This window comes from Alligator mississippiensis, chromosome 5 (assembly GCF_030867095.1).
Source record: "Alligator mississippiensis isolate rAllMis1 chromosome 5, rAllMis1, whole genome shotgun sequence".
Lineage (NCBI taxonomy): Eukaryota > Metazoa > Chordata > Crocodylia > Alligatoridae > Alligator > Alligator mississippiensis.
The window spans coordinates 16,744,077-16,758,173 of NC_081828.1; the positions used below are offsets into that span (position 1 = coordinate 16,744,077).

The following is a 14,097-nucleotide window of genomic DNA, read 5'->3' on the forward strand; positions in this document are numbered from 1 at the left end:
TTTAATTTAATCTCTTTGTAAATAGATTTCTGAGGTTCCTTGTTAAGACATTTTTTAAATTTACTTTTTTTTAAAGAAACATTTTGAGTAAACTCCACGTTTTTGCTGCAGCTGAGATGCACTTTAAAAAAAAAAGATATTTATCCCTTTTACACAGTCGACGTAGTATGCACATGTACACACTGCTCATCTGGAGGTTTATGGAGATATCCATGAGAATAATGCATATTTTTACAAGAATAATTGGCCTTTTTGGTATGATCTGATAGTGAAAATTCACCTATAGTATTTGGATTTGCACTACCGTGTAAGCAACTTTTCTGAATTGTCACTCTTTTTAACTAAAATAAACTGCTGGTGTATTTACAGTGTAATTCTGTGGAAGAAAAAAGCTCCAGATTTCAATTACATGCTGGAAATTGTATTTTTTTTTTCTTTTTAACGTTCCACTTTTTTAGCTAGCACGCTTTTAGATACTCCGTGGAAGGTAAGTTGGGAGAGACTTTCACACTATTTAATTTAGAATTAAAACACAGCTGTAAAGAGAAAACATTTTTATTAGTTTTGTTTTTAAAAAGAGTAACAAAGTGCCTGTTTATAGGTTTATGGGATACAGAAATAAAACAGATAATACTTTAAAAATAAATCTAAATTGGTTAACATTTAGTAATTACAGTTATATTTTAATAAAGACATTTTTCAGTTCCAGGCAGTGCTGAATATTCCCTCAAAGCATTTTCTGAATCCAGGATTAGGGAAAACAGTATTGTCTTAAATTCTAGAGAGGCTGTGAGCAAAAGGTTTCAAATTTGAATGAACGATTCCTGTAAAAAGCTACTGTATTTACAGAACAGGGCCCTCACTTCAACTGCAGATTGTGTAAAAGCAGAATTATGACCAGAGCTCAAGTGGCTCCAGGCGCCCCCTGACACTGTTGGATACGTTTTTACGCTGGCTCTCTGAGTTTTTTGGCGATTGCCTATTTTGAGTCCCCCACCACATTAAGATCCAAGTGCTGTTGTTTAAGGTGTACCATAGAATCATAGAAGTAGGGTCGGAAGGGACCTTGTAGATCTTCAAGTCTGACCCCCTGCCTGGGCAGGAGGGAAACTGGGCTCAAATGACCCCAAGTCAGGTAGGCACCAAGCCGCTTCTTAAAGACCCCCAGGGTAGGAGCCAGCACCACTTCCCTTGGAAGTTGGTTCCAGATCCTAGCCGCCCTGACTGAAGTAGTGCCTTTGGCTGTCTAGTCTGAACCTACTCTAACAATTTGTGGCTGTTATTCCTTGTTACTCCGGGGGATGCTAGGGGGAACAGGGTCTCTCTCAAACCCTGCTGGTCCCCCCTGGTGACTTTATAGATGGCCACTGGGTCCCCCCTCAGCCTTCTCTTGCAAAGGCTGAACAGGTTCAGGTCCCATAGCCTCTCATTGTAGGGTCTGCCCTGCTGTCCCTGGATCATGCGGGTGGCCCTCCTCTGGACCCTCTCAATGTTGTCCACATCCCTCTTGAAGTGGGGTGCCCAGAACTGAACAGTACTCCAGCTGCAGCCTGACCACTGTCACATAGAGGGGGAGGATCACCGATCTAGTCTAGGTTTACATACTCATGGTTGTCCAACAGTTTTTTTTTAACAGGTCTTAATCCATGTGATAGTGGGTCAAAGAATGGCTTGCAGGCAGCTCATCTGAAGATGCTCATTATGATGGCAGACAATAAGCAAACATTGTTTTATCTGGGAGACCTCACAACTGTTCAGGTCTTGGCCCTGACACACGAATGCTCTGGTGACGGTTGGAGGAGTGCTCCCAGGCCTGGAGTGCATTACATGTCTGATTATTATTTTGTTGTTCTCATACATGCGTTCCTGATTTCCCAGACACATTTTACCAACCCTGGCAGCTCTCCTGTGGTTCATGCCAAGGAGTACTATGCTTGCTCACTGAGCATTTGTATGTTACACAGTGCTTTAGACAGGGAGAATTTTTTACTTAAAAAAGTAAATTTAAACTGAAATGCATGATCCTGAACGTGTGTAAGTGGAAACTTGACGTTTAAAATTTATTTTTTTCCCCCTGTGACATAAAATGTTAGGACTTCAAACTGGGGCAAAGTTGGTTAATAAGCACTTGATTGATAATACATAGGATCTGGACTAATGATTGTGCCGATTTTTTTTTAAATTATGTTTTAAAAACTCATGTGCACATGAAGGCTATTATAGGGTTTTCTGTCAGCCACTGTTTAAAAAACAAAACAAAACTTGTACACCCATAAAAATTTGCATACTTGAAAAGCAATTGCCTTGGCAAGTTTTGTATACCTTCTAGCTTAGCTAATTAGGAAATAAACCCTCTAGGGACAGAATATTTAATACGCTACATATGTTGGCACTGAGAAGTACAGTCTTTCTTTACACGTTTTTCAATTCTGATTAGCCCAATATAATCCATATAATGTACATATTAACCAAACATGCCTTTTTTTAAAAACAAATTTCTATTATGGTGTTAAGTTGTCTTGATTCATGTGCTGACCAGACAAAAAATAAAAAGTAAATCCTTGGAGAAAGGAAACTTTTAAATGCATATTAGCATAGCCAGAGTACAAACTACAGTATTTAAAAATAGAAGGCTTGCATGTTGTATTTTGACACATTTATAGCACAGACAATACAAAAATGTGAATTAGGTTTTATTTATAAGTGCTTCAAATCCTTGAATAAGGTTGCGAAAGGTGGTCCGTTCAGTTTGAATATACATCCAACACTTCCTCATCAGCTGATCAACCTAGAAACAAATGAGAATTTTATATTTAGACGATAAAAACTTGACTTCTCATCTTCCCAAAAAGACAAATAACCAAATCCACAGCAGCTGCGTGTGTCAGTAAATAAGATACTCTACTGTGTGCAACCAGCCTTGCAATATGAAATCTTATTTGACTAGTATTTAGATAAAGGTCAGTGGGCGATAGCCATATCGACTTCACCTGTACATTGTTCTGATTACTGTTTCTAAGTACACGTAGCTTTCTGCAGATTCACTGACTACCCGCTTTAAAGCAGCAGTGAAAAGGCATTTATACGCGTACTCTTTTTCCCACGACACACCAAAGACCTGCTGCTTTGGAGCAGACTTGATTAATCGACTCTGCTCTGCATGTGAGCTAAGATAAACCGCTGCGCTGTGTGCTGTTGTAAAAGCAGTGAAATGCATGGCGGTGCGCTTTTGAACTAACGCACCTCTGAGGTGTTTTAGTTCAAAAGCACACCGCCACCAGTTGCTCAGTGCTGATGTGTGTTTTGCCATTTATACAACTGTAAGTGTTGCAGCACCACGCACTTCTCAAAGTGCCCAGTGCTGCGGCGCTTGCATGTGTAAAAATGCCCCAAATATTTAATTACTGATTTCATTCACTTGGTTATGGCTCCCACTAGTGGCTGGGCTCCTTGATTAAAACTTGATCCACCTTCCCTGAAGTCAACTGGAAGGCTCCACGTGTAACAGTGGAATCAGGCATCAAAAGCCCTTCCAGGACAGGGATGTGAACTGTCCTGTCCCACAAACAGAAACATTTGTTTTTGGTCCTGATGGTTGCAGTTTGGTCCTCCTCTGAAGGAGGCAGCCGTAGTAACATAGCTGTACTGGTACAAATACTAGGTCCACTTCAAGACTGAAGGGGATTTTTAGTGAATTCTCTTTGGACTCAGACCCTAAAAAGACCTGGGCTTCAGACTTCAGAACCTGCCAGTGAAGCTTAAAAATCCCTCAACTGAAAGGAATCTTCTCGTTCTTTCAAAAATGCAAACAGACTTGATGGCCACAATCATGTGATTGCTTTATATTCAACAGCAAAAGCCTGAGTGCAAGGAAAGCTTGTTGTATCTAGTTTATACCTCTTCCGGGCAGTTTGGTGGACGTGGTAAACGCTTCCCTTCTTGTAATACACGCACAAGCCGAGCTACTGTCATCTGGCCTTGGGTGGGACCAATCATTTTCAAGAATTCCTGTAGAGAGTAAAAGCCACTTTTAAGAACTATATAAAGAAAAAAAATGATGAAAGTGAATCTGTAACATTTAGATTTGAGATGCACAATACTGGGATTTCAAAATGAAAACTAACAGTAGACCTTATTTTGGAGGTTAACATACAGGGTATGCATTTCTCTCTCATCCCATCGTGTCAGGAGAATACAACGTGCACAACTCTTAGAAACAGCTTCTCTGCTAGGACAACCAGTGCCTGAGGTCATGGGTGCTCTTCACATTGCCAAATTTCCAACTTGACAGGCCAGATGACATGGCCTCATGTGCCTGCACTGTCACAACGAGCTGAGGTGGTGGCACTGATGTGGCGACACAGGGCTGGGGCCAAGCACAGGATCATACCTGTGCACTAATCTCACTGGATCTGGCCCACAGCATGATCCTGGGCAGCAAATCCAGCCCCTAACTGATCTTGCATTATGCATCTGGCCCAGAGGGTAAGAAAATTTGGGCACCACTGCCTTAGGCAGATGCTCAAATTGGTTCTTGGTTACCGGGTTTAGCTGCACTTTTGGAAATTTCCTGTGTTCATAATCCAGAGTGCAGGTCAGCACCTGCGGCCCACTAGCAGCAAGGGAGAAGCACTGGCAACGGGGACAAGTAGCTGCAGTGTCAGCCATGTTGGAAGCACCAGCCTGCCTCAGGCTGAGCTGCATTATTTTGGCCCACAACGCCAAAGATGTTGCCAACCCCTGATCCAGAGAAGTGTATTCTGTTCCAGTCTGCTTTTGAGCCAGCTGCGTTGTTCAGACAATAACCTTCTCAGCGAAACTCAAAGAATTATTTTTGAAGACACTGATGTGCATGAATAGGATTGAATTAAAATAACTGATCTTGAAATAAAATGATTTCAAAACCACTCACTGCCATTGGACTGGATTCAGAGTCACAGTAGGTAAGTAGCTCATACAATGTCACTCCAAATGACCAGACATCTGAAGCAATGTAAAATTTGCTCTGAAGCAGGCATTCTGGAGCGTACCTATGGACAGAGCACAATTCCATGACACTTTGTTAAACCTATGCAAATTTACTCAACAAATGCTGTTAAGAAAGTAAGACTGAGGGTGCAAACAATAAGACACAGCATTTCTCCTGGAATCCTACAGGTGTGCCAGTGTATTGTCCCACTTTAAGTACTTGTGGGGCACACTAAAACTTTTCCCCCTGGGACAATGCTGTGTACCTCTAGGTTGTGGCTCAATTCAAGTTATCTGGGGGTCATTCCAAGGACAAGGCTCTTAGGCTGGTGTGCTCTCCCTGGACATCTACTGGCAGGGGAGCAGCAATGCAACTTGGAAAGGCTGGGTAAAGGGCTGTGCCTCTTATCCCAGGTTTTGCATCAGATGAATCAGGACCTCCTCAAGTGAGATATTTATTTACAGCCTGAATACTCAAGCTGCATATGTTTAGAATAATTCATCTGTGTTATTACTTGTGTGGCATATAGGAACTTGGAGAGAACACATGTGCCTGTTAGCAATACCTCTTGTTATCTCACCCGAGGTCTTGAGCTGCTGCAAACAATATCAAACTACGTGATCAAGTACAACAAATCAAGATTAAAATGGGAGTGTTAACATGAGTGGATGCATTTGGTCAGTCAGCTGTCTTCCTGGACTGCAGTACATTAGTAAAACAGAAAAAAAAAAAAACACAGAAAAAATATTTGGAGCCTATGGCTCCAGTGGGGGGTACAGACTATTTAACAAAGTGGGGTTGTGGTAGCCTATTACCAGAAGACAGGGCTGTCGAGATCGTCTTTCACCGTGTAGTATTCCTTATCCGTTTCAATAGCTTTTGTGAGGCCAAAGTCTCCAATCTTCACTCTGTTCTCACTTTCAACAAGGACGTTTCTGGCTGCCAAGTCCCGGTGAACGTACTGACAGGAGCCCAAGTAATCCATTCCCTGCAGAGAGGACATAGTAATTGGTAATTTCCCTAGTGTTAAATCCATGTTTTCTCTCCATCTCCCCATAAAACTGCTCCCCAGCTTCTCCTTCATTTCCCTTGGTTGATCTCCTTTCTCCCTTCACCATTTAGATGACAGCCCCTCCGCTACGCTCAAAGCTCTTCTCTTTTTGCTCCCACCAACAATGCCTGGAGCTGTTCCCTGCTCCTTGTGCGCTCCTCAGCTGTTTCTGGCAATAACAACAGCTCCATGCCCAGGGAGCCTGACCTGCCGGATGTGTGGTGATGCACCAGCTCTGGAATGGTGGTGTCTTTCCAGTCTTACCTTGCAGATCTGAACTGCGTATCTCAGCTGCTGTTTTGAGTTGATTTTGTTCTTGTTCCGAGGGAGATATTCCTTGAGACTCCCCAAAGGAAGAAACTCCATGATAAGTTTAATTCCACTTCCTCCTAAAAGCAAAATGGGGCTGTTCATTTGCAGGGATATAATCTTCCCCATATTACAAATGCCAGCACCTGCTGTGCTGGGCTTGTCTGCACTGGTCAGCGGGGACCTGGCAGTGGTAAGGAGTTTCTTTCCTAGCGTTCTAGTCAATTACTCTGTACGTGGCTGTCATGGCCAAAGGCATGTCAAAATTAGTGACGTCCACTCTGCTGGGTGCTGTATAGAAAGCCACGGACTTCAAAACTGTGATGTCTGGAGATGATACAGTCATTGTGTTGGAAGGAAGTTTCATGTGACCGTGTAAAGACTTTTTTTTTTTTTTGCAAAAAAAATTGTCGGTCTAATAAAGGACTCATCTCTGTCCACGAGCCCTGACTTTTTTCATGTAAACAGGAATTTAGCAACAACTGGGCAGAGCAGGTATTTCTGTATGATTTAGCACTACATGTCCCTGCTGCCAGCATAAATCCTGTTTCTCTAAGCTCCCTGCTGAAACTTTGCAAGCAGTATTCCTACATACACATTTTTAAAAACCAGGTTTTGGTGCCGGGGTGACCCACATGCTTACTTCAAAGCTAAATAGCTGCAGAAGTGCAAATGAAAACCAGGGAGGGGCAAGAATTTCAAAGAGACATCTGAACTTCTTTTGCCAAGAACAAGATGACCCAAGTTCATCTGCATGAAGATCTATCATCTATCATGCAGAACAGCAGAAGGAAAATCTGGTGACTTTTTTCTTTTTCTACTTGACAGCTTACCGTCTTCTGTGCAGATCCCCTTGTATTTCACTATGTTATCGTGATAAAGAGTCCGCAAGATTTCAATCTCTTTCTTCAGATCAGCGATGTGATTTCCACCACTCTCTGGTTTCAGGGACTTCACAGCCACCTGCTCTCCTGTATTGTCACCTTCTGGATCATATCTGCAGAGTTCAACCTTGCCAAAGTGACCCTGGTTTTAAAAGAAAAGGAGATGCTAGGCAATTCTCAGTGTAATAGTCAAAGCAGTGACCGTTTTTTTTTCCTTGCTCTTGTGATACAGAAAACCTGCATCAAACTCATCATGGACAGGGGATATAGCTCCTTTGAAGGACAAGCTGAAGGCAAACTCTGGTCACCTGGACTAGATCTTGCCCTCAAATTGGTGTGCACCCATCTTCTCTTGGGGGGGGACACACACATCATCCCCTCAGACAAGCTGCTTAGCAGTTCATACAGCTGCTTTTTCAGAAAGACCCTTCTGCCCCAGGAAAATTCCTTGGTTAGCATGGAGCGTGTGGGACAAAGAGCCATGCTGCCGAGAACAACAGCAGCAAGAATGGGGGGCTCCACCATGTTTCTTCTTCCCACTGTCACAGCCTAAACAGGCCCCTCAACTCACCTCTCCCAGGTCACGGATTCTCTTCAAGAACCGTTTTTCAAACAGGGTGGGATCGACCTCTGCATAAGGCTTCTTTTCAGACACAATATCAGGATCTGCCATGGAAGAGAGCACAGATGCAGTTCAAGGTGGATAGGCCCACAGAGGTTTTTTGACATTAGTTTTAGAGGTATTTTATGCACCTCCAGTCTCCCTGTAGCAAAGCTCTTCACTCATGTCTATCCTTGTCCCCGTCCTTGACTAACATCTTGCAAAACGTTTTCTACCTGTATTGACCATATCCAGGTGTTGGCTGCTTATCTCAATACCTAGCTCTTCAGATTGATCCATCTCCCAGATTCAGATTCAGCTTCCCCAGCACAAGGGGATGATGGTGCTGGAAAGCCCTAAGCCTTCTAGAGATGTAACTGCCTATTTACTGTACCTGACAGCACTATGGCAATTGGCAAGCCAGGTTTGAGGGTTACTTAGTATCAAGGGAAGTTCACCATAATTTTGATATCCTTTGGCCTTCCTACATGTACAAGCTTCCATTCAAAATGCAATGCCTTCTAGCAATTTCAGAGCAAGCTGAATCAGGAACAGAGTTGGACTAGGACCAGGACCAATGTATCCGATTAAGCTGCAGGCCCTAATTGGGTCAACACACTCCCCGATGACACTGGTGAAAGTTGTCCTGGCCCCAGATATTGCCTTGAAACTAGGCCAGGAGTGTTCAGCCCATGACCCGTAGGCCATATCTGGCTTGCAGTGCCATGCAATCCAGCCCGTGGGTCTCCCCACCACACCTCCAGAAATTTGGTGGTGGAGGAATGAAGAGAATTAACACTGCCATGGCTCCCCCTGCCCACAAGGCTATACTGGCCCCAGCTACATTGGCTCTGTCCCTGCACAGCTACATTGGGCTCTGGCTGGGCAGCACTGTACACTGGACTGGGCCTGCAGGCTGGATTTGGCCCACGGGCCAAGGAGACTGGGTACCACTGAACAAGCTATACTGAGTCTTGCTACAGACCTTTCAGCTCAGCTTGATTTACCCGTCAGCTGTGCCACAATTTGTGGCAAATTAAAGGCAATTCACAAATTAAATGGTTATATTCTCTTTGTATGTACTCACTGAATGATATGTCTGCTATTTCAACAGCAAACCCACCCTTATCAGTAACATCACACACAGCACTTACACAGCTCTCATGCCTCGTCAGAGGAAATCTCTGTTAGTGCGTAAAACCCTACTTTGGTGTCCAACTTTGCTAAATAAAGTGGGTCCCCCCAGATCAAACTAGCAAACACATTTCTTACTTTGTTCCTCCAGTTTATTGATGTCCCTCATAACTGCTCTGAAGAATGGTCTCTGATTGGGGTCATAGTTCATGCATTGTTTCATCAAGTCGGCAAGTTCCTTGCAGGATGGTGTCACCAGCATGAAGTGTCCTTCGTAAAACCTCTCTTTCTGTAAGGCAAAATGAAAAACTTCTGCGTGTACCACAGACCTTCTTCTATGGTACAAGCAGACCTCCTTATCCAAAACCATGTCAGGTATTTTTGTAAGACATTTTCCACAAAAAAACAAACCAGCTTTGCTCTCTGTGGTGTTCACAAAGCAGTGCCCTTACCAGCTACTCTGGCCAGTCTGTTCTGAGGAAAATCATGTTTTCAGCGTTTGAAGTAGCTTGGAGCAGCTAAGATGTTCCTCAGACAGGTTGAGGTTGTTCATTTTTTTGGAACAGCTATCTTGTTGCCAAGCCAAACAGCTTGACTTAGGCTACAAACAGAAGTCACATTTGTCCCAAAAGAAACCAATGTAAGCCAGGACAAATGTAATCGTTCAAACATCTGTCTGTTGTACCTCTAGAAAGGTTCCTGGGATAAGAAGTGTGAGCAATGTGTCCCAAGATGTGGCAAAAAGTGCATCTGAACAGCTGTCCCACCCAGGACTGTGTAACTGAATCCGTGGCATAAACGCAGCAGCTCATTCAGCCACTCACTAAACCCTGATCGGATCAGAAGGGGGATGTGTGTACATGCCAGTAGCAATGTCAGGTTTGCTGTACTAATTATGCACTGAACAGAGAGAGAGAGCACTGTGTAGGGCTCCATCAGTGGTGGGAGAAATCGCCAGAATGTTTTGCTACGGGAAAACAATGACCTTCCAATGTTGATTTAAATTCTTTACAATTATCATCAGTGTGGGGAGAGTCTGGTGCAAGTTGTGGACTGAAAGGAAACAGAGGGAGCACACTTTACCAGGGTAACTAGCTCCTTTCAGCAGCTCAGCTCCCTCCTGAATTAACCACCTCTCAGAAGCAGTGGGTAAGGGTCTTGGTTTTCTGCCTTCAAACAGACAAGCAGCTGCTGTGCTGTCATGCAACCCCCCTTCCCAGGCTGAGTCCAACAGCAGCTTGTTTGAAAGAGCACAAATTCAAGGGAGAGGAAGCGCAGCAGGAATCTTTCTGATGAAGTTTCCAATAGTTCTGAGTATGATCTGGCCATGAATAAATCTAGGGTGGGAATTAGAGGAAAATTCCTAACCAGCAGAACAGGGAGGTTCTGGACAAGGGTACCAATAGGGAGGACAGAAATCCTAACTTCTTCTAAAATGTAGTTTGATCAATTTATGAGATTGCCTACACCACGCAGAGCAGGGCTGCAAGCTACATGCCCTCCTCTCCCACTCCTGCTCTGAGGTGGCTGGTTGGCTCCTGCTCTCCTCCTCAAGGGTAAGTACATTTCAGTGTAACAGGATTGCAGAAGGCTGGACGCAGCGACCCAATAACCCCTTCCAGTCCTAGTGACTTTTGGCTGATTAAAAACAGAGGAAGGTGGGAGCCCATAGGATGGGTTGGGGGGAGGGTGGCAAATCCCAACAATGGCTGTGAGGAATGGGGGAAGCAGAGATGCCGAGAGCCAGGCACAGAGGAAGGATGAGAAAAAGGGAACGTGGAGAAATCTCAGCATGACAGCAAGTGGAAGACAAAGGGAGAGCCATAAAAAAAACCACAGGGGAGGAGAGACTGTGGCATGTTAATATCTTGGGAGAGGAATCCCATCTCATTCTCTCCATGTTTAGGCTACAGAAGGCTGGTGTTGAGGGAAGTACAGTCACTTGGGAAGAGGTCTGGCAGAATAGCAGGGAGCGGCAAGAGTCTGTGTTAATTAACATGGACAATTTACCAATAATCACAGCCAAGAGCTGCAGCTGCCTATTCAGAAAATGTTCTGAGGAAGGTCAATCTAGTAGCAAAGGAAATAGTGTATGGGCTGCAAGGGGATTTTGAGTCTTGGGAGTGGCTGTTAGCAAGTGAAGTAAACCTGTGAAAAACAAGATGGCAGGCTCTTTATGTGGTATTGTTGGAGCAATGCTGCAAGCTACATGTGCTTCTCCCTCATTCCTGCTCTGAGCTGGCTGGCTCCTGCTCTCCTCCTCAAAAGGTAAAGGCATTTCAGTGAAGCTGTTTCTTTTAGTGAAGTGCTTTGGGATATGTAAGTGTGGTGTAGATGTAACATGTACAACTGCTTTATGTGGATGCATGAAGTGTTCCTGAAGTTCAATCACCTATTACCCTGGTTCAGGAAAGCCACTGTGAAAAAGGGGGAAAGGGTCTGTCATTAGCATTAACTAGTGCTCTTTGTATGAAAGCCTAGCCCAGGTCCTAGTATTTATCTATCAAACCCACCTGAGACTGAAATAGAGTTGACTGAACTGAAAACATTAAACTTCCATAAACTCAATCTGGGCATGCACCAATGTGCTGAAGGGGCAACACAAGACTGACGCAACAAACTTTTACCTCTGCTAATGTCTTATCCTTCAGGGGTATTTCTCCATTGTAGCAGATTTCCCATAGCGTTGTGCCAAAACTCCACTTGTCTGCTGCAATGCTTAAATTTTTGGAATCTTCCACACATTCTGGTGCGATCCAAGGTATTCGGTCAACGCACTCTGAGATGAAACACAGAATTGATACGGGCTATAGTATCAAAACATAGAAAACTGCCTCTCTTTCTCCTTGGGGATGTAGAACACCATACTATACTATCACATGTTTTCTCTAGAACTGCTTTAGCCTTTTAGAAAAAACCTATTCTTAGAGAACAGTTTAGTCTGAAACACCTCTCTCTAAATGAAAGTATATTCTCTTGACTTTTACAAATGTTGGGTGTGTCCTGCAACCTTTGTAACACTGAGATTCCTGCTAGATTTGCTCTTTAGACCCAACACTGCTGTTTATAGAGTGTGCTTAAAATGGAAAGAAACTAGAATGTGGCTCAAAACTTCTATATGCAACTTTCTTCCAAGTTGCATGTATTCACAAAACTGCATTCAGGTGAACTGTATAAAGTGGAAAAGAGAATGGGAAAGAATGCTAATAAAAAACATTTTCTATCCCTTCCCAACCATGTTAAAAATAATAACCTGGGCTCATATACTGTACCTTGTCTGGACAGCACAGTTATGGGAATTCCTGGGTCACTCAGCTTTATGAAAGGACCATATTCACTGTCTATTCCCTCTCTTGCCAACAGTATATTTTTAGTACACACATTTCCATGTACTAGATCTTTATCCTCCTGTATTCAACAGAAAAGTTACAGTACATTCAAAGACGTGGCAGTTTTTTGCAACAGCATTTGTTTATGCAGCCAAAACACTGGATGCAAAATATTTAAAGTTGTAACCTGAGCTAAAAAGGTTAGGGAAAATTCTCTTGGAGCATGTGCAAGAGATGTATCCTTTGCATTGATAAACCACCTTCCTCCCAGATTTCAATGCACTTTGCAAAAGTGGATGAGCATTAAATTGTGCCTGCTTCATGAAGCACACAAAAATTGACTTGACCAAGGCCATAAATCAATGAGAGCAATGGAACTTGCACTTGATTTGTCATTAAAAATGCTCTCGTCTACTCTGGAAGCCTTGGAAATTCATTAAAACAGTATGCTGAGACCTGAAAGGAAGCATGCTGACTTCCATTCTCTTCACTAGGTCACAGCTGTCCCCTGCAGTCTATTCAACAGTATGGCATGTGCATCTGAACTTTGAATTAAACTACATCTTGTGACTTAGATCATGTAATTAGAGGTATGAAACTGTCTACTTACCAAGTAGCTTAGTGCGCTTGCGAGCTGTTTAGCTACTTTGAACTTCCAAGGAGTTGTAAGAACATCACTTTTCCGGTGCATAAAGAGATCCAAAGGCCCAAATTCAACAAACTCTTCAACCATAATATCTACAGAAAAAAAATCAACAAAAAACACACCATGCTGCCACAATAGTACTGTCTGGAATAATACCCAAAGTGTAACTGGGCCTCCTCGAGGGAGACAGCTATACAACACTAGTAAGTCTTTGCTTCATCTGCTTTAAATAAAAAATAAACCTGCTCGTGAAAGAGTCCAAATTAACAATACCGAAGACAAAATGCCCAATGGACACAAACTAGGTATGATGTGAGCACTGTCCCCACGTCTCTTGACTCTGACCTCTACTAGCAGACCTGTCAAGTTCCCAGGGAACCATGGTGTATAAGGATTTCCTCAAATGATTGCAAAATGAGTGAAAGCTGTGTTATGATTTGAAGCAGGGGAAAAGGCCTCTTATCCCAGTTCTACTTCTAGAGCTAGGTGGTACCCAGAAATCCCAACCCTGGACCTGTCAGCCCCTGAGCAAAGACAGTCTCTACCCTCACTTCAGAAGAAGCACATTCCAACCAATTGTAACTGTACTCACTTTCCACGTCACGGACACAAACCCCGTGAAGAAGGACGATGTGTTTGTGGGAAACCTGCCTCATCATGCTTGCTGTTTCAAAAAATGCCTGTCAAAGTGATATAGCAAAAGTAAATATCAGCACTTCACTGCCTTCCCCTGAAGGAAAGCAGAACACTTAAAAGAAACAAACCAAGGGTGAGGTAACAACGACATGAGCGTAGTTTAGGAAAGACTGATAATGGGCAGAATCAACATGTGAAAGTGGTAGATGTATGTAGTAAGGGGCCATCATCTGCATGGCATGCAAATGTCTCAACTCTTTCCCAAGGCTCTCAAAGCCTCTTGCTAATGTTGCGTCTCTGTTTACGTATCACAGGGACAATGAAGCTTAAACAAATTAACTCGATGGTGGAACATGATGTCAGTGACAGCTGCTGACAGAATCTAGAGTCCTGCCTCCCAGCCCATTGGAGAACTGGAACCTAGACAGTGTTTTGGAGCAAACAGTTAAACCTGTGCAGTTTGGTTGCACTCAAGTGCTAAGAACAAAGTCAAAAAGCCCAAGGCTAATCAATTCTTTCTTCACAGGTTAGTCTAAGC

At 43.3% G+C, this 14,097-nt stretch overlaps 1 protein-coding gene across 2 annotated transcripts in view; it reads right to left on the minus strand.

The window, feature by feature from the left end:
• Positions 1–539: 539 nt before the first annotated feature.
• The window catches only part of JAK1 (Janus kinase 1), a 99,251-nt gene continuing 85,693 nt past the window's right edge, over positions 540–14,097 (minus strand). For both annotated transcript variants that reach the window (XM_019489121.2, XM_006272602.4), the window contains 12 exons: positions 13,516–13,603; positions 12,888–13,015; positions 12,221–12,356; positions 11,576–11,727; positions 9,087–9,237; positions 7,785–7,879; positions 7,163–7,355; positions 6,285–6,409; positions 5,785–5,957; positions 4,913–5,030; positions 3,898–4,008; positions 540–2,788 (listed from right to left, as the gene is read on the minus strand). In XM_019489121.2, the coding sequence (XP_019344666.1) occupies positions 2,687–2,788; positions 3,898–4,008; positions 4,913–5,030; positions 5,785–5,957; positions 6,285–6,409; positions 7,163–7,355; positions 7,785–7,879; positions 9,087–9,237; positions 11,576–11,727; positions 12,221–12,356; positions 12,888–13,015; positions 13,516–13,603 (1,572 nt within the window). In that variant the 3' untranslated portion in view covers positions 540–2,686. The remainder of the gene's footprint in view (positions 2,789–3,897; positions 4,009–4,912; positions 5,031–5,784; positions 5,958–6,284; positions 6,410–7,162; positions 7,356–7,784; positions 7,880–9,086; positions 9,238–11,575; positions 11,728–12,220; positions 12,357–12,887; positions 13,016–13,515; positions 13,604–14,097) is intronic.